At 38.6% G+C, this 23,204-nt stretch overlaps 1 protein-coding gene across 5 annotated transcripts in view; it reads left to right on the top strand.

The window, feature by feature from the left end:
• Positions 1–23,204, top strand: part of LOC128694644 (85/88 kDa calcium-independent phospholipase A2) — a 133,122-nt gene that overhangs the window by 87,272 nt on the left and 22,646 nt on the right. For all 5 annotated transcript variants that reach the window (XM_070095866.1, XM_070095865.1, XM_070095863.1 and 2 more), the window contains 2 exons: positions 5,784–6,020; positions 8,195–8,294. In XM_070095866.1, coding sequence (XP_069951967.1) covers positions 5,784–6,020; positions 8,195–8,294 — 337 coding nt within the window. The remainder of the gene's footprint in view (positions 1–5,783; positions 6,021–8,194; positions 8,295–23,204) is intronic.

The raw sequence follows: 23,204 nt of genomic DNA, 5'->3' as shown, positions 1-23,204 counted from the left end.
CTACGCTACCTTCATCGGCACCAAACCGCTGTTCAACAGCAAGAACAGCAATAACAGTGGTGACAGCGGTGGGATTCGAACCCACACCTCCGAAGAGACTGGTGATGAACTGGGAATGTAACAGCAAGGGAAAGAAAAAAAATTTAACTGGACAACACAAAAAAAACTGCACTGGCTGGAGATACGTAGATGCTGAGTAGTTGTAGACACAATGATGAGTCACAAGCTGCTGTAGACAGCGTGGGGGCTGAACTGAGCTGGCTTAGGGGCTAAGCCAACTGGGTTCCCACGTGGTTAAGCCAGGTAGAACTTCTTGGAGGAAACTGGGAAGAACACACACATGGACGGCGAGATGGACGTCGCTGCGTAGCAGAGAAGGCTGTAGAGGAGGCTGGTGCGTTTACACGCTGCCTAGGGTATCAACCAACCCCAGAGCTGCCTCGTGGTCATGCGTGGAGCCACACGAAGCCAACACACTAAACGACCTCACCTCTACTTCTTGTAGCTGAGAAGGGCGTAGGGATGCTGTAGGAGGCAGGAGAATGGTGCTGGAGAGTGTTGAAGGGCTGTAGAGAGGGTGATAGGTGAACACGTGACTGCTAAGGCTGGAGATGATGCCGTGACGCCTATGTCCAGATTTTGTGGGAAAAATCTAGGACGAAGATCTATCTCAGGTCCCGTCAAGACACTGGGAGTAACAGATAACTCTTTAGGCCAGCAGGTGCATTGGATGACGACGGATGATGTTGACTGGCGTCGACTGATGGTGTTGACCCCTCCACCCTGAAGAGGCTCACAATGCCATTGACTCCGCTGTCACCACTGTTATTGCTGTTCTTGCTGTTGAACAGCGGTTTGGTGCCGATGAAGGTAGCGTAGGTAGCAATGATACGGCCGTGGACTAGTTTGGCTTTAATTGGATAGGAGTGAGTACACAACGGGCAGTGTGAGGGAGTGACCGCGAGCCAGTCCGTGGAGGGGAAGCACTTGTGTCTCTCAAGTCGGTCGGCCTAGGAGTGAGAGCAGTTGGGCTGAGCCTCCCACTGACCTGGGTGAGCCTACAGAGGGCAGCACCTAAATGCCGCGAAATATGAACTAGTCAGAGCAGGCGGCTAGGCTGTGTGTTCTGACAGTACAGGCTGTCTACAAGTGATGGAGTGAATGATAGTGAAAGTTTTTCTTTTTCGGGCCACCCTGCCTTGGTGGGAATCGGCCAGTGTGATAATAAAATAAAAATAAAAATATATATATATATATATATATATATATATATATATATATATATATATATATATATATATATATATATATATATATATATATATATATATATATATTATAAGTTAGGAGGAGGTGCGGGATTACCAAAACTGTTGTCCAGAGGGCTGAGGAAGGGTTGTTGAGGTGGTTCGGACATGTAGAGAGAATGGAGCGAAACAGAATGACTTCAAGAGTGTATCAGTCTGTAGTGGAAGGAAGGCTGGGTAGGGGTCGGCCTAGGAAAGGTTGGAGGGAGGGGGTAAAGGAGGTTTTGTGTGCGAGGGGCTTGGACTTCCAGCAGGCATGCGTGAGTGTGTTTGATAGGAGTGAATGGAGACAAATGGTTTTTAATACTTGACGTGCTGTTGGAGTGTGAGCAAAGTAACATTTATGAAGGGATTCAGGGAAACCGGCAGGCCGGACTTGAGTCCTGGAGATGGGAAGTACAGTGCCTGCACTCTGAAGGAGGGGTGTTAATGTTACAGTTTAAAAACTGTAGTGTAAAGCACCCTTCTGGCAAGACAGTGATGGAGTGAATGATGGTGAAAGTTTTTCTTTTTCGGGCCACCCTGCCTTGGTGGGAATCGGAGAGTGTGATAATAATAATAAAATAATATACAGTGGACCCCCGCATAACGATTACCTCCGAATGCGACCAATTATGTCAGTGTATTTATGTAAGTGCGTTTGTACGTGTATGTTTGGGGGTCTGAAATGGACTAATCTACTTCACAATATTTCTTATGGGAACAAATTCGGTCAGTACTGGCACCTGAACATACTTCTGGAGTGAAAAAATATCGTTAACCGGGGGTCCACTGTATATATATATAATATATATATATACAGTGGACCCCCGCTTAACGATCACCTCCAAATGCGACCAATTATGTAAGTGTATTTATGTAAGTGCGTTTGTACGTGTATGTTTGGGGGTCTGAAATGGACTAATCTACTTCACAATATTCCTTATGGGAAAAAATTCGGTCAGTACTGGCACCTGAACATACTACTGGAATGAAAAAAGTTCGTTAACCGGGGGTCCACTGTATATATATATGTATATATACATATATATATACATATATATATACATACATATATATATACATATATATATACATATATTACATATATATATACATACATATATATATACATACATATATATATACATATATACATACATATATATATATATATATATAATATATATATATATATATATATATATATATACAGTGGACCCCCGGTTAACGAACTTTTTTCATTCCAGTAGTATGTTCAGGTGCCAGTACTGACCGAATTTTTTCCCATAAGGAATATTGTGAAGTAGATTAGTCCATTTCAGACCCCCAAACATACACGTACAAACGCACTCACATAAATACACTTACATAATAGGTCGCATTTGGAGGTGATCGTTATGCGGGGGTCCACTATATATATATATATATTTTTTTTTTTTCAACAAGTCGGTCGTCTCCCACCGAGGCAGGGTGACCCAAAAAAGAAAGAAAATCCCCAAAAAGAAAATACTTTCATCATCATTCAACACTTTCACCACACTCACACATTATCACTGCTTTTGCAGAGGTGCTCAGAATACAACAGTTTAGAAGCATATACGTATAAAGATACACAACATATCCCTCCAAACTGCCAATATCCCAAACCACTCCTTTAAAGTGCAGGCATTGTACTTCCCATTTCCAGGACTCAAGTCCGACTATATGAAAATAACCGGTTTCCCTGAATCCCTTCACTAAATATTACCCTGCTCACACTCCAACAGATCGTCAGGTCCCAAGTATCATTCGTCTCCATTCACTCCTATCTAACATGCTCATGCACGCTTGCTGGAAGTCCAAGCCCCTCGCCCACAAAACCTCCTTTACCCCCTCTTTCCAACCCTTTCGAGGACGACCCCTACCCCTCTTTCCTTCCCCTATAGATTTATATGCTTTCCATGTCATTCTACTTTGATCCATTCTCTCTAAATGACCAAACCACCTCAACAACCCCTCTTCTGCCCTCTGACTAATGCTTTTATTAACTCCACACCTTCTCCTAATTTCCACACTCAGAATTTTCTGCATAATATTTACACCACACATTGCCCTTAGACAGGACATCTCCACTGCCTCCAACCGTCTCCTCGCCGCTGCATTTACCACCCAAGCTTCACATCCATATAAGAGTGTTGGTACTACTATACTTTCATACATTCCCTTCTTTGCCTCCATAGATAACGTTTTTTGACTCCACATATACCTCAACGCACCACTCACCTTTTTTCCCTCATCAATTCTATGATTAACCTCATCCTTCATAAATCCATCCGCCGACACTTCAACTCCCAAGTATCTGAAAACATTCACTTCTTCCATACTCCTCCTCCCCAATTTGATATCCAATTTTTCTTTATCTAAATCATTTGATACCCTCATCACCTTACTCTTTTCTATGTTCACTTTCAACTTTCTACCTTTACACACATTCTCAAACTCATCCACTAACCTTTGCAATTTTTCTTTAGAATCTCCCATAAGCACAGTATCATCAGCAAAAAGTAACTGTGTCAATTCCCATTTTGAATTTGATTCCCCATAATTTAATCCCACCCCTCTCCCGAAGGAAGGCGGGGTAGGGGTCGGCCTAGGAAGGGTTGGAGGGAGGGGGTAAAGGAGGTTTTGTGTGCGAGGGGCTTGGACTTCCAGCAGGCATGCGTGAGCGTGTTTGATAGGAGTGAATGGAGACAAATGGTTTTTAATACTTGACGTGCTGTTGGAGTGTGAGCAAAGTAACATTTATGAAGGGATTCAGGGAAACCGGCAGGCCGGACTTGAGTCCTGGAGATGGGAAGTACAGTGCCTGCACTCTGAAGGAGGGGTGTTAATGTTGCAGTTTAAAAACTGTAGTGTAAAGCACCCTTCTGGCAAGACAGTGATGGAGTGAATGATGGTGAAAGTTTTTCTTTTTCGGGCCACCCTGCCTTGGTGGGAATCGGCCGGTGTGATAATAAAAAAAAATAAAAAATATATATATATATATATATATATATATATATATATTTTCATATAGTCGGACTTGAGTCCTGGAAATGGGAAGTACAATGCCTGCACTTTAAAGGAGGGGTTTGGGATATTGGCAGTTTGGAGGGATATGTTGTGTATCTTTATATGTTTATGCTTCTAGACTGTTGTATTCTGAGCACCTCTGCAAAAACAGTGATAATGTGCGAGTGTGGTGAAAGTGTTGAATGATGATGAAAGTATTTTCTTTTTGGGGATTTTCTTTCTTTTTTGGGTCACCCTGCCTCGGTGGGAGACGGCCGACTTGTTGAAAAAAAAAAAAAAAAAAAAAATATATATATATATATATATATATATATATATATATATATATATATATATAATTTTTTTAATTTTTTTTTTTTTTTTTTTGTTTTGAGATGTTTTACATTAGATTTGAGCACCCATGTGTGTGTGTTAAGCCATGGATTGTTTAACTTCTTTGTCAAAATTTGTTTAGTCAGTAGTGGACTGCATTCATTACAATCTTTTGTGCTTTTTTTTTTCTTTTAGGGAAAATTTATACTATTTTTTATTGATATTTTGAATTTTATATTACTGTACTTACAGCTTTAATTAGTTTTTTATTGGAACATCAAATTTTCAATATGTGAATAAAAAAGTTTCAAGCCTCCAGTCCTGTTGGATTTTTTGATAGCTTGTAGTTTGGTTACCAGTGATAATAAGAATATTATAGGAGAAGAGAATATTTCTGTTTTGGCCCTAGTAAGAGGACATAATACAGCTCACATAACAAAGGGGTTCTGTTCCTTAGAGCACATCGGTAAACAAATTCGTCGCTAAGCAAGGGTTTGTCTCAACCATCTTTGATATTTTTTTAATGTCACCTATGCACCATTTATAACATTCTTAGTATATTTTTAAATGTTTAGACAGTAGCGCACTGTGTATTTTAATAAACAAAATAGAGGAACTCAGCTCTAATATACATTATTTAGGTATGCATACTGGTCAGAGAGCCTGTTGTAAGTCTGAGTCTTCAGTAAACGAGTATGTCGCTAAGTGAGGAGAGGCTGTAATGAGATATCCAGGCAAGTTGGAAGTACCTTTCTGATGGTATACCTTCAAACATTCAACAAGTAATTAATGCTAAAGGTGGATTGACCCTTCATTAGGTTAGAGAATAAAGTTAGTTTTCAGTTCTTCTTTTATTAATATTTGTTTGATGTAAAATAGTAAAATGTCAACTAATTTCTACTGCATCGATGTTGGTGATGACTGATGGATGAAATAATGTGCAGTATTAAAAGTAGTGTCCTCTGTGACACTACAATATATAAGTGAACATTGCATATTAGTAACAAAATTGTGATTTTTTTCATAGTTTACATATTATTCTGTATGTTAATCAAGAATATTTATTAATATTTATGTAAACTTATAATGTGATATTGATTGTTAACATATTTATCTTAACTTCTTTTAAAGGAAAATCTGTGCAAGATGTACAGTCACTTTATTATAACTTGAAGGAAAAAGTGTTTGTTGGTGGACGGCCCTATGAGGCAGGTCCATTGGAGGAAATTTTAATGAAGGAGTTTGGTGAGGATACAATGATGAGCAGTATCAAATCTCCAAGAGTCATGATAACCTCAACAATGGCTGATCGACTTCCACCTGATTTGCATCTCTTCCGTAATTACGAATCTCCAATGAGTGTTTTAGGTAAGTTTTATATTAGGTTGGTTGAAACACTGCTTGGATTAATCAAAAGATGCTTCCAGAAACTTTTAACACATCTAGTTTGAGCTCTTGACCCCTCATTGTGTTATCTTAGAATATTCTGTTTGTTTTTTCTCGAGACTGACTTGCCTAGAAAAATTTGATGTGTCTCCACATATACCTCAATGTACCACTCACCTTTTTTTCTCCATCAGTTCTTTAATTAACCTCATCCTTCATAAACCCATCCACTGACACATCAACTCCCAAATATCTAAAAACATTCACTTCTCCCATACTCCCTCTCTCCAATTTGATATCCAATTTTTCTTTATCTAAATCATTTGATACCCTCATCACCTTACTCTTACCTATGTTCACTTTCAACTTTCTACCTTTACACACCCTCCCAAACATGTCCACTAACCTTTGCAACTTTCTTCTCCCATAAGCACAGTATCGTCAGCAAAAAGTAACTGTGTATCGTCAGCAAAAAGTAACACCCTAGCATTTACTTCTTTTACAACCCCATCTATAAATATATTAACCCTTTCAGGGTCGAGACCCTCAAATCTGAAATCTCACCCAGGGTCGCAAAGTTTTCAAAAAACAAAAGTTTTTTGGAGTTGGCAGAAAATGAACCGCTTACGGCAACATCACTGACTGCCAGTGACCCGGTAAAAGTTCATTTTGTTTTTTTTTTTTTTTATTTTTTATTTTCTTTTTTAATTTTTTTTTTTCAAATAACTTATATGGTCTGTGAGACCAATATAAGGCCTACTTTTTATATATTCACTGTTTCTTTACTACACAATAAATGCACAAACATTGTTGTCAATATATTGCTTACAAAACATGTTTATGCACACCAACAATATGGAAATATAAACACATATGCAGTATATTGTGATCCTTTATTGACAAGGTTTTGCCCATACAGTGAGCTTTTTCAAGTCACAAACAGATCTATCTGGGGTGGAAGGTACGCAAGTATTTATAGTCAGGTTCAGAATGCTGGGTCAGGTGGAGAATGCTGCATCTGATGATCTACTGAGTGGGGTTATAGAGTCTAAAATCTTGGGTAGCTTGGAAGGGAGATTGGATAAGTATGTGAGTAAACCTTCTGTAGTGTTTCTCCATTCCTATGTTCTTATGTGGCAAGTGGTTCAGCTATGTTATAGAACCCATTGTTCTGGTTGAAGTTGTTGGATATGGAGATGAGCGATGATTCCAAGATTTTAGGTATTGAGAGTTGTCTTCTCTGGCGATAAGTCTCGAGTTTCTGTAGTTTATTAAATGGTTGTGTGAATTACGGTGTTGTACACAAGCATTCCTTGGATCATCAGACCTGCTTGCGTATTGGTGTTCTGAAATACGTGTTTGGAGGTCTCTTGATGTTTCGCCCACGTATAATTTGCTGCAGTCATTACAAGGGATTATGTGTACCCCTGCAGAGGATGGAAGTTTGTCCTGTCTATTACTGGTAATGTCCTTGATGGTCATGATTGTGGAGGTAGATACTTGGAATGAGGCATTGGAAAAGATGTTGGAAACGAGTTTGGCAATGGAGTTGGTGGGGAGGACTATGTATCTCTTCTCGGCGGTGTCTTCTCTGGGTGTGTTGAAGATGTTTAATGCCTGTCGTCTGCAGTCTCTGATGAAACGACGAGGATAGTGGAGTTTAGGAAATACTTGTTCAATTATAGTGCATTCCTCCTCGAACTCATTGCTGCAGATTCTGAGTGCGCAGAGGAAAAAGCCTATAATTACACCACGTTTAGTTTTGGTGTGGTGGTGAGAGTAGAAGTGGAGAAGATCGTTTTGGTTAGTGGGTTTTCGATAGACTTTAAAACGAAGTTCGTGGTCAGCTTTGCAGAGAAGAACATCAAGGAAAGGAAGAGTGTTGTCGACTTCTTCTTCAAGTGTGAACTGGATTGAGGGCTCGACTTGGTTGAGCTTGTCTTGGAGAGCTTGAACATTGAAGCGTCTGGGAGTTATGAGGAGAATGTCGTCAACATAATGGAGCCAGTTTTAATGTAGGGTTTAATGGGTCAAAGGTGCTAATTGGTCACTACTAATAGAAAGCTGGTTTATGCACATCTTATTACAGATATATTGTGTGATATTCGTCACCTTAATATACACTGAAGTTAACATTAAGTTTCCCATAATTTCAGGTATACAGGAAAACAATGTTTTCATGACCACACAGCCACCTGATAAGCAAAAGATGTGGCTGGCAGCTAGGTGTTCTGGAGCAGCTCCGACTTACTTCAGGTAATACAGTATTTCCACTCTTTTAAACCTAATTTACATGTTTTTTAATTCTTGACGTTTATATAAGGATTTATAAAATAATTGGAGAGGTGAATGTTTAAAAAAATTATGTGTATGATCTTAATTTATAAGGATATTAGCCCTTTCACTAGATACATATTGCAGTAACACACCAGATCATTGTTTTCTATAAACCACTTTTACTCAACTGCAGCCAATTTTTTTCTTAACCTCTTGCATTTTTGAGCCTCATTGATGGTGTATCTTAGAGCAGAGTTTAAATTGTTATTGGGTTGTGTACATGTTATTTTGACAGTTTTATATTAAAACCTTGCTGGCTTAATTTTCTGTGCAGTAACTTGAGAATGCCTCTTCCAAACATTTTAAAACTTGCAGCAATGGTGCAGCCAACCTGAAGGAAAGTTCCTTATAGATGTTTGGGATGAAGTGTGCCAGTGTAGCATAATTAAAAATGTGCAGATTATTAGATACTGTGCAGTAACTAGAAGATGCCCCTTCTGATTGGCTTCAGACTTTCAGCATTGCTGTATTATGCTTAAAGGAAAATTTGCATTGCTCTTGAACTGTGTACGTCCCAGTTTGCCAGTTTTATCATACCAATCAGAATATTGGTTACTGAGAACTTTACTTTAAACTGAGAACATTGCTTTAGAATGTTTTGTCTGATCATCTTCAAACTCTCAACAATAGTGTATCATGGTTAATTTAACCCTTTGACTGTTTTGGTCACATATATACGTCTTATGAGCCACCGTTTTTGATGTATATATACTCATAAATTCTAGCGGCTTGAAATCAAGCAGGAGAAAGCTGGTAGGCCCACATGTGAGAGAATGGGTCTGTGTGGTCAGTGTGCACCATATAAAAAAAATCCTGCAGCACGCAGTGCATAATGAGAAAAAAAAACTCCGACCGTTTTTTTTTTTAATTAAAATGCTGAATTTGTGGTCTATTTTCGTGGAGTATTTATGGTTGTATTCTCGTTTTCTTGGTCTCATTTGGTAGAATGGAAAACATATTATAGAAATAGAGGTGATTTTGATTGATTTTACTGTGAAAAGTACCTTGAAAGTTAGCTCAAAGTAGGGGAAATGTTTGATGTTCAAAAGTAAACAAATGATGTCATTTTCCAATAAATGTCTAAGTAACCATTCTAATATGCAGTTATAATGGGTTGACATTATTTATACAATTATTACAATATTGCAGTAATCTGCATAACAGTAAATCTTCTATTTTTTGTTTGAATAAAAATTCAAAATATAAAGCAAGAGTAATATCAGAGGGGCCTGGAGATGTGACTGATGAACAAAAAAAAAATGTTATTTTAGAGCCAGGAATGTCTGCATTGTTCATTCTGGACCCTATTTTGAAATTGTCATATTTTTTAATTTTCGTGAAATTGGCCAAACTGCAAATTTCTGACCACATTATTGGGTAGTTGAAATTGGCAAATGGGCAGTTTCTTGTACTCAATCGATAGAAAAAATGGAGTTCTAAAGAAATAGCTATGAGTTTGGTTGGGTGGAACAATGGAATTAGCCGAAAATAGGGCTCCAAGTGGGCGAAATCGCCTATTTGTAAATATCGCCAAGGTCGCTAACTTTGTGAGAGCTTAATTCCATCAGTTTTCCGTCAGATTTCGTACTTTTGGTGTCATTACAATCGGGAAAATATTCTCTATCATTTCATGAGAACTTTTTTGCGACACCAGGAGACACCTCAGGATTTGGGGTTGCGACAGTCATGGGGTTAATGTCCATATCAGTTATGGAAGTGGTTTTCTTCTTTTTCTTTTGAGTAAGCTGTATGGGAAAAGGGGTTACTGGCTTATTGTTCCTGGCATTTTCGTTGACTTTTACAACATGCATGGCTTACGGAGGAAAGATTCTTATTTCACTTCTCCATGGATATGAAAGGAAAAGCAATAAGAACAGGAACTATTAAGATAAAATCAATGAAAACTCAGATGAGTGTATACATAAATGTGTACATGTATGTGTAGTGTGATTTAAGCGTAAGTAGAAGTAGCAAGACATACCTGAAATCTTGCATGTTTATGAAACGGAAAAAAGACACCACCAATCCAACCATCATGTAAAAGAAGTACAAGCTTCCTTTTTACACTCACTTGGTAGGATGGTAATACCTCTCTGAATGGTTGTTGTCTACCAACCTACTACCTACGTTATCCATGGAGGCAAAGAAGGGATTGTACGAAAGTTTAGTGGTACCAACACCCTTATATGAGTGTGAAGCTTGGGTCGTAAATGTTGCAGCAAGGAAGCGGCTGGAGGCAGTGGAGATGTCCTGTCTAAGGGCAATTTGTGATGTAAATATTATGCAGAGAATTCAGAGTGGAAATTAAGAAGTGTGGAGTTACTAAAAGTATTAGTCAGAGGGCTGAAGAGGGGTTGTTGAGGTGGTTTGGTCATTTAGAGAGAAAATGGATCAAAGCAGAATGAATTGGAGAGCGTATAAATCTATAGGGGAAGGAAGGCGGGGTAGGGGTCGTCCTCGAAAAGGTTAGAGGGAGGGGGTAAAGGAGGTTTTGTGGTTGAGGGGCTTGGATTTACAGCAAGCATGCGTGAGCATGTTAGGTAGGAGTGAATGGAGACAAATGGTTTTTGGGACCTGATGAGCTGTTGGAGTGTGAGCAGGGTAATATTTTGTGAAGGGATTCAAGGAAACCGGCTAGCCAGACTTGAGTCCTGGAAATGGAAAGTACAGTGCCTGCACTTTAACCCTTTCAGGGTCCACAGGCCCTCTCAGAGACTTGTTCTCAGGGTCCCCCAAATTTCAAAAAAAAAAAATTATTTTTCTTATGAAAAGATAGAGAATCTTTTCCCGATCATAATGACACTAAAAGTATGAAATTTGATGGAAAACTTACAGAATTATGCTCTCACGAAGTTAGCGGTCTCGACGATGTTTACGCATCGGCGATTTTGCCCAATTTGAGCCCTATTTTCGGCCAATTCCAAAGTACTAGTCGACAAAAATCATAACTATTTTGCTAGAACGTCATTTTTTCTATCGAATGAGTACAAGAAACCACCAATTTACTGATTTCAACTATCCAATACAGTGGTCAGAATTTAACAATTTTGCCAATTTCACACAAATTTCAAAAGATGCCAATTTCCAAATAGTGTCCAGAATAAACAAGAAAGACATTCCTGGCACTAAAATAACATTTCCTCTGTTCATTAGTCACGTCCCCAGGCCCCTCTTACATTTTTTTTTGCTTTCCACTTTGAATTTTTATTCTCAAAAAAAATAAGATTTACTGTTAGGCAGACTACTGCATTAGTGTAGAAATGGTATAAATAATATCGGCGCACTTGTGAAAGAATATTAGACTCGCCAGTTGATGTGTATTGGACGCTTAGCATGATTTGTTTACTTTTGAACTTTGGTAAAAATTAAAAATTTCTGCTACTTTGAGCTCAGTTTCAAGGTACTTTTCATAGTAAAACCAGTCAAAATCATCTCAATTTCTGTAATATGTCTTCCATTCTATACAATGAGACCAGGAAAACTAGAATACAACAATAAATACCATACAAAAATATAGTGCAAAGTCTTTTGTTTTAATCCAGAAACACAGTCAAAGTTTTTTTTTCTCATTATGCACTGTGTGCTGCAGAATTTTTTTTATACTGCGCACACTGACCACATAGATCCATTCTATTATACGTAGGCCTACCAGCTTTCTCTCACTAGATTTGAAGACGCTAGAATTTATGCATACTGGTACGTCATGGACACTGGTGCGTAAGCCATACTAGTACGTCCGAAACCCTGAAAGGGTTAAAGGAGGGGTTTGGGATATTGGCAGTTTGGAGGGACTTCTGAACTGTCGTATCTGAGCACCTCTGCAAAGACAGTGATTATGTATGAGTGAGGTGAAAGTGTTGAATGATAATGAAAGTATTTTCTTTTTGAGGGTTTTCTTTCTTTTTGGATCACCCTGCCTCAGTGGGGGACAACTGACAACCAATTTGCTAATTTTATTGAAAAAATGCAGTATTGGTTTCTGTTTGATAACTTGAGAATGCCTCTTAATATCAACTTCAGACCTTCAACATTAGTGGATCTTATCTAAACTAAATTTTCAAATTTTAATGGGTTTTGTAGGTGCCAAGGTGAAAGAGACTTGGCTTGTATGACTTCTTTTTTTTCTTCTAAGGAAATTTGAGATACTGCTTCTCTGCTCCCTTGAGTGAGATACTGCTTCTCTGCTCCCTTGAGGACTTTGAAGTAGTTAACCTTTTAACTGTGTTCAACATACTGGTACACAGGTGATGACTGTGTGTCTGATGTACTAGTATGCATAATTTTTTGTGGCAATATTTTTGATTTCGGCTCATTTGTTAGCCTCCTATAACCTCCTCATGATGTTGAACCAGGCAGGGTCACTCAGTACATCATGGGGTAACACTGCCTAACTAGCAGAAGTTTACCCTTTGACTGTTTTGGCCGTATATATACGTCTTATGAGCCAGTGTTTCGGACATACAGTGGTCCCTCAATAATCGTCCATAATCCGTTCCTGGAAGTGGGACTATTATCGAAATGGACGATTTACGAATCAATTTTCCCCATAAGAAATAATGTAAATTCAATTAATCCGTTCCTGACACCCAGAAGTATTAAAACAAAAAAAATTTTTACATGAAATATAGATGTAGTACATAAACAGTACAGTGGCACATGATGAATTAAACTTTAACAGAATAACACTTACCTTTATTGGTGATTCTTCTTTGTGTATGGAAGACTGGAGAATGAGACTGATTGGATGAATTACTGTTTGGAAGGGGAATCCCCTTCCATCAACACCTTGGGTACCAATTGCTTTTCTGGGGTTACTTCTCTTCTCTGTTTCTTAATGCCACTAGGACCACCTTGAGAGTCACTGGAGTCCTGTCTCGCAAAAAAACTGTCCAGAGAGCTCTGTTTCTGGCGTCTCTTTAAAACTTCCCTAAAATGGGCCAAGACTCTGTCACTGTACAAGTTGCCGATATGGCTTGCAACATCCTTCTCTGGGTGATGGTTCTCCATAAATCTTTCCATCCTACCCCACATTTCAAAAATCTCCTTAATTTCTGAAGAAGGCACCTTCCTCCATCTCTCTTCCTCCTCCTCTGTAGCAAGATTCAGAGCTGCCATCTGTTGCTGTTCCTGCTGAAGCTCTTGCAGCTCCTCAGTGGTTAGCTCTTTGTTGTGGTCCTCCACCAACTCTTCCACATCCTCCAAACTCACATCCAACCCCATGGAAGCCCCCAGTGCCACAATGGATTTAACAACTGACATAGGCTCATCAGGGTCAGCCCCAAACCCTTCAAAATCCCTCTTGTGGACACAATCTGGCCACAATTTTCTCCAAGCAGAGTTCAAAGTCCTGGTAGTCACTCCCTCCCAAGCCTTACCTATAAGACTTACACAATGGAGAATACTGAAATGTTCTTTCCAAAAATCTCGTAGGGTCAAGTGAGTGTCTGAGGTCACATTCAAGCACCTTTCAAACATTGCTTTGGTGTAGAGTTTTTTAAAGTTTGCAATGACCTGCTGGTCCATGGGTTGGAGGAGAGGAGTGGTATTCGGGGGCAAGAACTTTACTGTGATGAACCCCAACTCCTTCAGAATTAGGTCATCCAAGTTTGGAAGATGAGCAGGTGCATTGTCCATTACTAGGAGGCACTTGAGATCCAATTTCTTTTCCAGGAGGTAATTCTTCACACTAGGGCCAAACACTTCGTTGAACCACTCTACAAAAATTTCCCTCGTGACCCATGCCTTACTATTAGATTTCCAAAACACACACAATTTACTCTTCATAACATTGTTTTTCCTGAACACTCTGGGATTTTCAGAATGGTACACTAGTAACGGCTTCACTTTGAAATCCCCACTAGCATTAGCACAGAACATTAGCGTCAGCCTGTCTTTCATAGGCTTGTGTCCTGGCATTGCCTTTTCCTCTTGTGTAATGAAGGTCCTCTTTGGCATTTTCTTCCAAATGAAGCCTGTTTCATTACAATTGAACACTTGTTCAGGTTTCAGTCCTTCACTGTTTATGTACTCCTGGAATTCATGCACATATTTTTCAGCCGCCTTGTGGTCCGAACTGGCAGCCTCACCATGCCTTACCACACTGTGTATGCCAGTACGGTTCTTAAATCTCTCAAACCAGCCTTTGCTAGCCTTAAATTCACTCACATCATCACTAGTTGCAGGCAATTTCTTTACCAAATCGTCATGCAACTGCTTAGCCTTTTCACAAATAAGCGACGTCATAAGACTGTCTCCTGCTAATTGTTTCTCATTTATCCACACCAATAATAACTTCTCAACAAGTGTGGAGTTAATAAAAGTATTAGTCAGAGGGCAGAAGAGGGGTTGTTGAGGTGGTTTGGTCATTTAGAGAGAATGGATCAAAGTAGAACGACATGGAAAGCATATAAATCTATAGGGGAAGGAAGGCGGGGTAGGGGTTGTCCTCGAAAGGGTTGGAGAGAGGGGGTAAAGGAGGTTTTGTGGGCGAGGGGCTTGGACTTCCAGCAAGTGTGCGTGAGCGTGTTAGATAGGAGTGAATGGAGACGAATGGTACTTGGGACCTGACGATCTGTTGGAGTGTGAGCAGGGTAATATTTAGTGAAGGGATTCAGGGAAAGCGGTTATTTTTATATAGTCAGACTTGAGTCCTGGAAATGGGAAGTACAATGCCTGCACTTTAAAGGAGGGGTTTGGGATATTGGCAGTTTGGAGGGATATGTTGTGTATCTTTATATGTACATGTATATGCTTCTAAACTGTTGTATTCTGAGCACCTCTGCAAAAACAATGATAATGTGTGAGTGTGGTGAAAGTGTTGAATGATGATGAAAGTATTTTCTTTTTGGGGATTTTCTTTCTTTTTTGGGTCACCCTGCCTTGGTGGGAGACGGTCAACTTGTTGGAAAAAAAAATAATAATAATAGTACAGTAATTTATTTTCCAATAATATAAGTTATATTATGAAGGTTGATTTTCATTAGTTATGTAAACTATTTTGGGCAGACTTAAACTAGGAGTACAGGAGTACAGTAGTTCCCCTGTATACACCTGAATACATTCCAAGACCTACCGTGGATACATGAAACAGTGGATAGTAGCGAACTATTTTTGTCATTTTTCGTTTATATATATACTTATGATTAAGTTTAATTGATAAATTATGCAAAATAAGTTTAGAATTAGCACTTTTTCACTGATGGGAAGCATTTCACGGTTTCTCTTAGGCTTTGAAGAACTGCCAGCATCACTGATTTTGCACTTTGGGGCCATTGTTAAGGAAAATTAAGGTTATTTTGGACCACAGTAATCAGTGGATAACTGAAGCCATGGATACAGAATCTGTGGATATGGGGATTCTACTGTAATACTATTTTTTGGGGGGTTATCCACCTCCTGCCAAGGTGGATGACTCAGAAAAAGAGGAAACACATTCACCATTATTCACTCGATTTCTGTCTTGCCAGAAGCCTGTTGACATTATAGTTTACATGCCTAGTGAACTGCAAAATCCTCACCTCTCTTGTAGAATGCAGACAGGAGGAAAGGGTGGTGTGAGGATGTTCCATTATCTACAAGAAAATTACGCAAGTTTTATCTTCACCTATTTCAATACAGTAGTTTTCCACAGATCACTTGAACACACATTTCTAGACTATCTCAGGTGGCAATCCAACTTGTGTACAATTATGAATTGCTATTTGATCTACCAATACTACTGAAAATATTTGAGAAATTTAGTTACAAGCAGCTGTACTTGTCTAACCAAAATAATGTGCTTACTCATTCCAATTTGGATTCAGATGAATGAAAAAGAAAGAAACACTTGTGATGCAATCATAAAAATGCTTAACGCAGTTTATGCGGTACTTGAAAGAAATCAATATCCTACTGAACTTTTAATTGATCTGCGTAGATCTTTTGATAACGTTGACCGTGATATTCTTCATAAACTTAATCACTACAGACTCAGAAGGCACGCATATAGCAATTTAAATTCTGCTTAAGAACAGCAGCACATTATCATAAATGACACTTTCTCAGTTACCCAATCAATTAACTGTTAGCCTGCTATTGTAACTCTAATAGACTGTATGTTCTTGCTAAGAAATAAAATAATCTTATAGTATACCACTTTTATCTTATCTTGCTAATAGTATATGTAATGCTTTTATCTCATCTTGCCTGGAAGTATAATGCTTTTATCTTACCTGATAGTACACTATGCTGCTTTTATCCTATCTAACCTGATATTTGCTGCTTTCTCTAGAATTTTGGACATAATATATACTAATAGGTTATTGACATCTGATCTACTATTTTTACTTGAGCTTAACCAGCATGGTATTAAAAGTGATGAATGATTTTAATGTGCGAGCTTCTGGTACTTTCAGTTTGGAGGCACTAACTTTTAGGAATTTGGTTGGAATGTTGTAAAGTTCAACTTAGTTCATTTTGTAAAATTTAAAAGTTGTACCTGATAACTGGAAATTGTTTGGGGTGAGGCCTTTCATTTTATTGTAGTTGATTTTCTCACAGTTTGTTGACTAATGATGATGCAACAATTGTGTAGTATGAATAGAAGCAATTACCACTTCAGATGCCTTGTGGCATGCATCATTATAAGTACAGTAGGGCTCCACTTATACGGCAGGTTAGGTTCCAGGCTACTGCTGTAAAGCGGAAATCAATGTAAAGTGGAACACACTTTTTTTCCACTTATAAATGCATATAAATGCTAGTTAACAAGTTTACACTAACATATATTAAGTTAAATATAGAACTAGGCATTAAAAAATAAAGTAAAATACACATATAATACACTCATTACTTTTTTTTTTTTTTTTTTTTCAACAAGTCGGTCGTCTCCCACCGAGGCAGAGTGACCCATAAAAAGAAAGAAAATCCCCCAAAAGAAAATACTTTCATCATTCAACACTTTCACCACACTCACACATTATCACTGCTTTTGCAGAGGTGCTCAGAATACAACAGTTTAGAAGCATATACGTATAAAGATACACAACATATCCCTCCAAACTGCCAATATCCCAAACCACTCCTTTAAAGTGCAGGCATTGTACTTCCCATTTCCAGGACTCAAGTCAGACTATAGGAAAATAACCAGTTTCCCTGAATCCCTTCACTAAATATTACCCTGCTCACACTCCAACAGATCGTCAGGTCCCAAGTATCATTCGTCTCCATTCACTCATATCTAACACGCTCATGCACGCTTGCTGGAAGTCCAAGCCCCTCGCCCACAAAACCTCCTTTACCCCCTCTTTCCAACCCTTTCGAGGACGACCCCTACCCCTCTTTCCTTCCCCTATATATTTATATGCTTTCCATGTCACTCTACTTTGATCCATTCTCTCTAAATGACCAAACCACCTCAACAACCCCTCTTCTGCCCTCTGACTAATGCTTTTATTAACTCCACACCTTCTCCTAATTTCCACACTCCGAATTTTCTGCATAATATTTACACCACACATTGCCCTTAGACAGGACATCTCCACTGCCTCCAACCGTCTCCTCGCTGCTGCATTTACCACCCAAGCTTCACATCCATAAAAGAGTGTTGGTACTACTATACTTTCATGCATTCCCTTCTTTGCCTCCATAGATAATGTTTTTTGACTCCACATATACCTCAACGCACCACTCACCTTTTTTCCCTCATCAATTCTATGATTAACCTCATCCTTCATAAATCCATCCACCGACACTTCAACTCCCAAGTATCTGAAAACATTCACTTCTTCCATACTCCTCCTCCCCAATTTGATATCCAATTTTTCTTTATCTAAATCATTTGATACCCTCATCACCTTACTCTTTTCTATGTTCACTTTCAACTTTCTACCTTTACACACATTCTCAAACTCATCCACTAACCTTTGCAGTTTTTCTTTAGAATCTCCCATAAGCACAGTATCATCAGCAAAAAGTAACTGTGTCAATTCCCATTTTGAATTTGATTCCCGATAATTTAATCCCACCCCTCTCCCGAACACCCTAGTATTTACTTCTTTTACAACCCCATCTATAAATATATTAAACAACCATGGTGACATTACACATTCCTGTCTAAGACCTACTTTTACCGGGAAGTATTCTTCCTCTCTTCTACATACCCTAACCTGAGCCTCACTATCCTCATAAAAGCTCTTTAAAAGCATTTAGTAACTTACCACCTATTCCATATACTTGCAACATCTGCCACATTGCTCCTCTATCCACTCTATCATATGCCTTTTCTAAATCCATAAATGCAATAAAAACTTCCCTACCTTTATCTAAATACTGTTCACATATATGCTTCAATGTAAACACTTGATCTACACATCCCCTACCGACTCTGAAGCCTCCTTGCTCATCCGCAATTCTACATTCTGTCTTACCTCTAATTCTTTCAATTATAACCCTACCGTATACTTTTCCTGGTATACTCGGTAAACTTTTTCCTCTATAATTTTTACAATCTCTTTTGTCCCCTTTCCCTTTATATAAAGGGACTATACATGCTCTCTGCCAATCCCTAGGTACCTTCCCCTCTTTCATACATTTATTAAACAAAAGTACCAACGACTCCAACACTATATCCCCCCCTGCTTTTAACATTTCTGTCATGATCCCATCAGTTCCAGTTGCTTTACCCCCTTTCACTCTACATAATTACTCATTACTTACCTTAAAATATTTGTGGTCTTAATGTAGGGTGAGATGAGCAGTATTTATTGTAAGAAATCAGGTGTGGTTGGTATGGTAGCCAGCCATGCCACTACCACCGCACCCACAAGTAATATACTATGACATTTAAAGCATCCCAGAGCAATAAAATGCACATGTAGTTCACTCATTACTTACCTTAAAATATTTGTAGACTTAATGTAGGGCGAGATGAGTAGTATTGTAAAAAATCAGGTGGTTTTGGTATGGCAGCCAACCAAGCCACCCCCACCCCACCAGTGGTAGGGGAGGGGTGGTGAGACTCAGAGTTATGTAAACAGATGAATGCTTGGTTCATACATGTCTGTATTATACCATAATACAAACACTTTACATTGTGTACAAGTTGTCTCCACGTTGGTACAGTAGAATTATTAAAGAGCAACACTCCCATTTTCATGTAACACCGTTTTAAGAAGAAATGACACTGAGTGAAGGCATACGAAATGAGTAATTTTCTACAGTTACCCCAGTAATATTATTGTGTACACATTTTCTTTGGTATTGAACTAAATTTATGTTAATTTAATCTATTGTGGGGTGTATTTATCACGTTTATATGTTATAGCGTGTTTATTACGTATATACGGTGGAACCCCGATTTTCAGCCACCCTGCGTATCAGCCGCTTCGAGTTTCAGCCTGTGCCCATGTTTCGGCCGGAGTACCAGACCTGTCTGCCTGCCCATGTAGGTGTTGTGAGCCAATCTAGCTTTGTTTATCATTGAGTGAACATTACCCTGCATGCTCATCCAAACATTTCACAATAAATTCATTGTGTTTAGTGCTTATTTATTGATTGTGACTGAAATAAGCCACCATCGGCCCAAAGAAACTTCATAGTGGCAGCATTTTGGTAAAGAAAGTGAGAAACACGATAGAATTGAAGAAAGAATTGTAGCAAAGTATCAAAGTGGAGGAGGAAGAGAGGGGGGAGAATGTGCCGCCTTCAGTGATTCAGTGATTCTACAATATGTACAATACTAAAGCAGCATGAGTCGATAAAGGCTATTGCGCCAGCCAGCAATAAAGTGTAGCATTAACAGAGTAGTAAGTAAGTTAAGCGATTAATCGTTAGAAAAAGGACAGCACGAAACTGACTCCTCCAATGTTGTTGGAGTTATGTAGGGTGACTGACAACACCGCCGTCTCTGCTGCAGCCATCACCACCACTATGTAAGGCCTATCTTTCAGTGACCTTTATACACCCAACAATATCAACACAGCAACACTCGTCAGTTAGGGAGAGAGATACGACATAATTTATTCATTCTGGAGTATTATATCATGTTTCTATGTTATTAATATTGTTTACTATGTCAAATTAGATGAATTGTGCTAGATAAATAAGCTGTAGAGTTTTTATTATTGTCATAATGAAGGACTATCTTGTCCTGCTTCCAAAAAGCTCCTACCTCTCATATGCCAACAAGAATCTTCAGTAAAGATTTAAATGTTTATTTATCCATTAAAATTAGTGCTTTATATTTATTTCTCATTGTTTTCTGTATGTAAAACTATAGTATTTATTCTTTAAAAAAATGATTTTTTTGTGAATATTTTTGGGTGAAACGGATTAATTGGATTTACATTATTTCTTATGGGAAATGTTGCTTTGACTTTAGGCCATTTTGGCTTTAGGCCTAGCTCCTGGAACAGATTACAGCCGAAACTCAGGGTTCCACTGTAATTTTGAAAAAACATCATAGATGGATTAATGAAAATGTGTATACAGTAGGGCCACTTATTCGGCAGGCTAGATTCCAGGCTACTGCCGGAAAGCAGACTTCACCGGAAAGCAGAACTCCATTTTTTCCATTTATAAATGCATATAAATGCCAGATAACAAGTTTACACTAACATATATTAAGTTAGCAATAGAACTAGGCATTAAAAAGTAAAATACACACAAAGTACACTCATTATTTACCTCAAAATATTTGTAGTCTTAATGTAGGGCAAAAGGTGAGTAGCATTTAAGTGTGGTAGCATTCAAGTGTGGTAGCATTTAAGTGTGAGTAGCATTCAAGTGTGGTAGCCCTCCTGGCCACCCCACCCACACATACTATACTACGATGCTTAAAGCTCCCTAGAGCGATAAAATGCATATACACTACACGCATTACTTGCCTTAAAATACAGTAGACCCCCGCTTAACGATCACCTCCAAATGCGACCAATTATGTAAGTGTATTTATGTAAGTGCGTTTGTACGTGTATGTTTGGGGGTCTGAAATGGACTAATCTACTTCACAATATTCCTTATGGGAACAAATTCGGTCAGTACTGGTACCTGAACATACTTCTGGAATGAAAAAAGATCGTTAATCGGGGGTCCACTGTATTTGTAGTCTTAGCCCTTTCAGGGTTTCGGCTGTACTAGTACGGCTTATGCACCAGTGTCCATGACGTACTAGTAAGCATAAATTCTAGCGCCTTCAAATCTAGTGAAAGCTGGTAGGTCTACATATGAAAGAATGGGTCTATGTGGTCAGTGTGCACAGTATAAAAAAAATCCTGCAGCACACAGTGCGTAATGAGAAAAGAAAAAACTTTGACCGTGTTTTTGGATTAAAACAGCGACTTTGCACTATATTTTCGTATGGTATTTATTGTTGTATTCTAGTTTTCCTGGTCTCATTGTATAGAATGGAAGACATTACAGAAATTGAGATGATTTCGACTGGTTTTACAATGAAAAGTACCTTGAAATTGAGCTCAAAGTAGCAGAAATGTTTAATTTTTACCAAAGTTCAGAAGTAAACAAATCATGTTAAGCATCCAATACACGTTAACTGGTGTGTCTAATATTCTTTCACAAGTGCGCCAATATTATTTATACCATTTCTACACTAATGCAGTAGTCTGCATAACAGTAAATCTTATTTTTTTTGTGAGAATAAAAATTCGAAGTGGAAAGCAAAAGAAATGTAAGAGGGGCCTGGGGACGTGACTGATGAACAGAGGAAATGTTATTTTAGTGCCAGGAATGTCTTTCTTGTTTATTCTGGACCCTATTAGGAAATTGGCATCTTTTAAAATTTGTGTGAAATTGGCAAAATTGCTAAATTCTGACTACTGTATTGGATAGTTGAAATCAGTAAATTGGTGGTTTCTTGTACTCATTCGATAGAAAAAATGGAGTTCTAGCGAAATAGTTATGATTTTTGTTGACTAGTACATTGGAATTGGCCGAAAATAGGGCTCAAATTGGGCAAAATCGCTGATGCATAAACATCGTCGAGACCGCTAACTTCGCGAGAGCGTAATTCTGTAAGTTTTCCATCAAATTTCATAGTTTTGGTGTCATTATGATCGGGAAAAGATTCTCTATCTTTTCTTAAGAAAAAATAATTTTTTTTTTTTTTTTTTTTTTTTTTTTTTTTTTTTTTTTTTTTTTTTTTTTTTTTTTTTTTTTTTTTTTTTTTGAAATTTGGGGGACCCTGAGAACAAGTCTCTGAGAGGGCCTGTGGACCCTGAAAGGGTTAATGGTCTTAATGTAGGGTGAGAGGTGAAAAGTATTTATTTGTAGAAAGTCGTGTGGAGATATGGCATCCTGCCTGGCCACTTATACCTACTACGACATTAAGCTCCCTAGAGCAATAAAATGCATATATATATTACACTCATTAATTGCCTTAAAATATTTGTAGTCTTAATGTTGGGTGAGAGGTGAGTTTTATTAGTATAAAGTCAGGTTGGGAAGTATGGGTAGCCAGGAAGGGCAGCCCTCTCCACCCCACCCACATATAATGTAAACAAACCAGATGAATGTGTCTGGTTTTTGTCACAAGTCCTACAAGTTGCCTGGCTACCACAAGTCCTACAAGTTGCCTGGCTACCACCAGTCCTACAAGTTGCCTAGCTACCACCAGTCCTACAAGTCTCCTGGCTACCACAAGTCCTACAAGTTGCCTGGCTACCACCAGTCCTACAAGTTGCCTAGCTACCACCAGTCCTACAAGTCTCCTGGCTACCACAAGTCCTACAAGTCATCTGGCTACCACAAGTCCTACAAGTTGCCTGGCTACCACCAGTCCTACAAGTTGCCTAGCTACCACCAGTCCTACAAGTCTCCTGGCTACCACAAGTCCTA

Source organism: Cherax quadricarinatus, chromosome 51, assembly GCF_038502225.1.
Source record: "Cherax quadricarinatus isolate ZL_2023a chromosome 51, ASM3850222v1, whole genome shotgun sequence".
In the NCBI taxonomy this organism is placed as follows: Eukaryota; Metazoa; Arthropoda; class Malacostraca; order Decapoda; family Parastacidae; genus Cherax; species Cherax quadricarinatus.
Note: the sequence above shows the minus strand (reverse complement) of the source record. Positions and strands in the feature narration are given on the sequence as shown.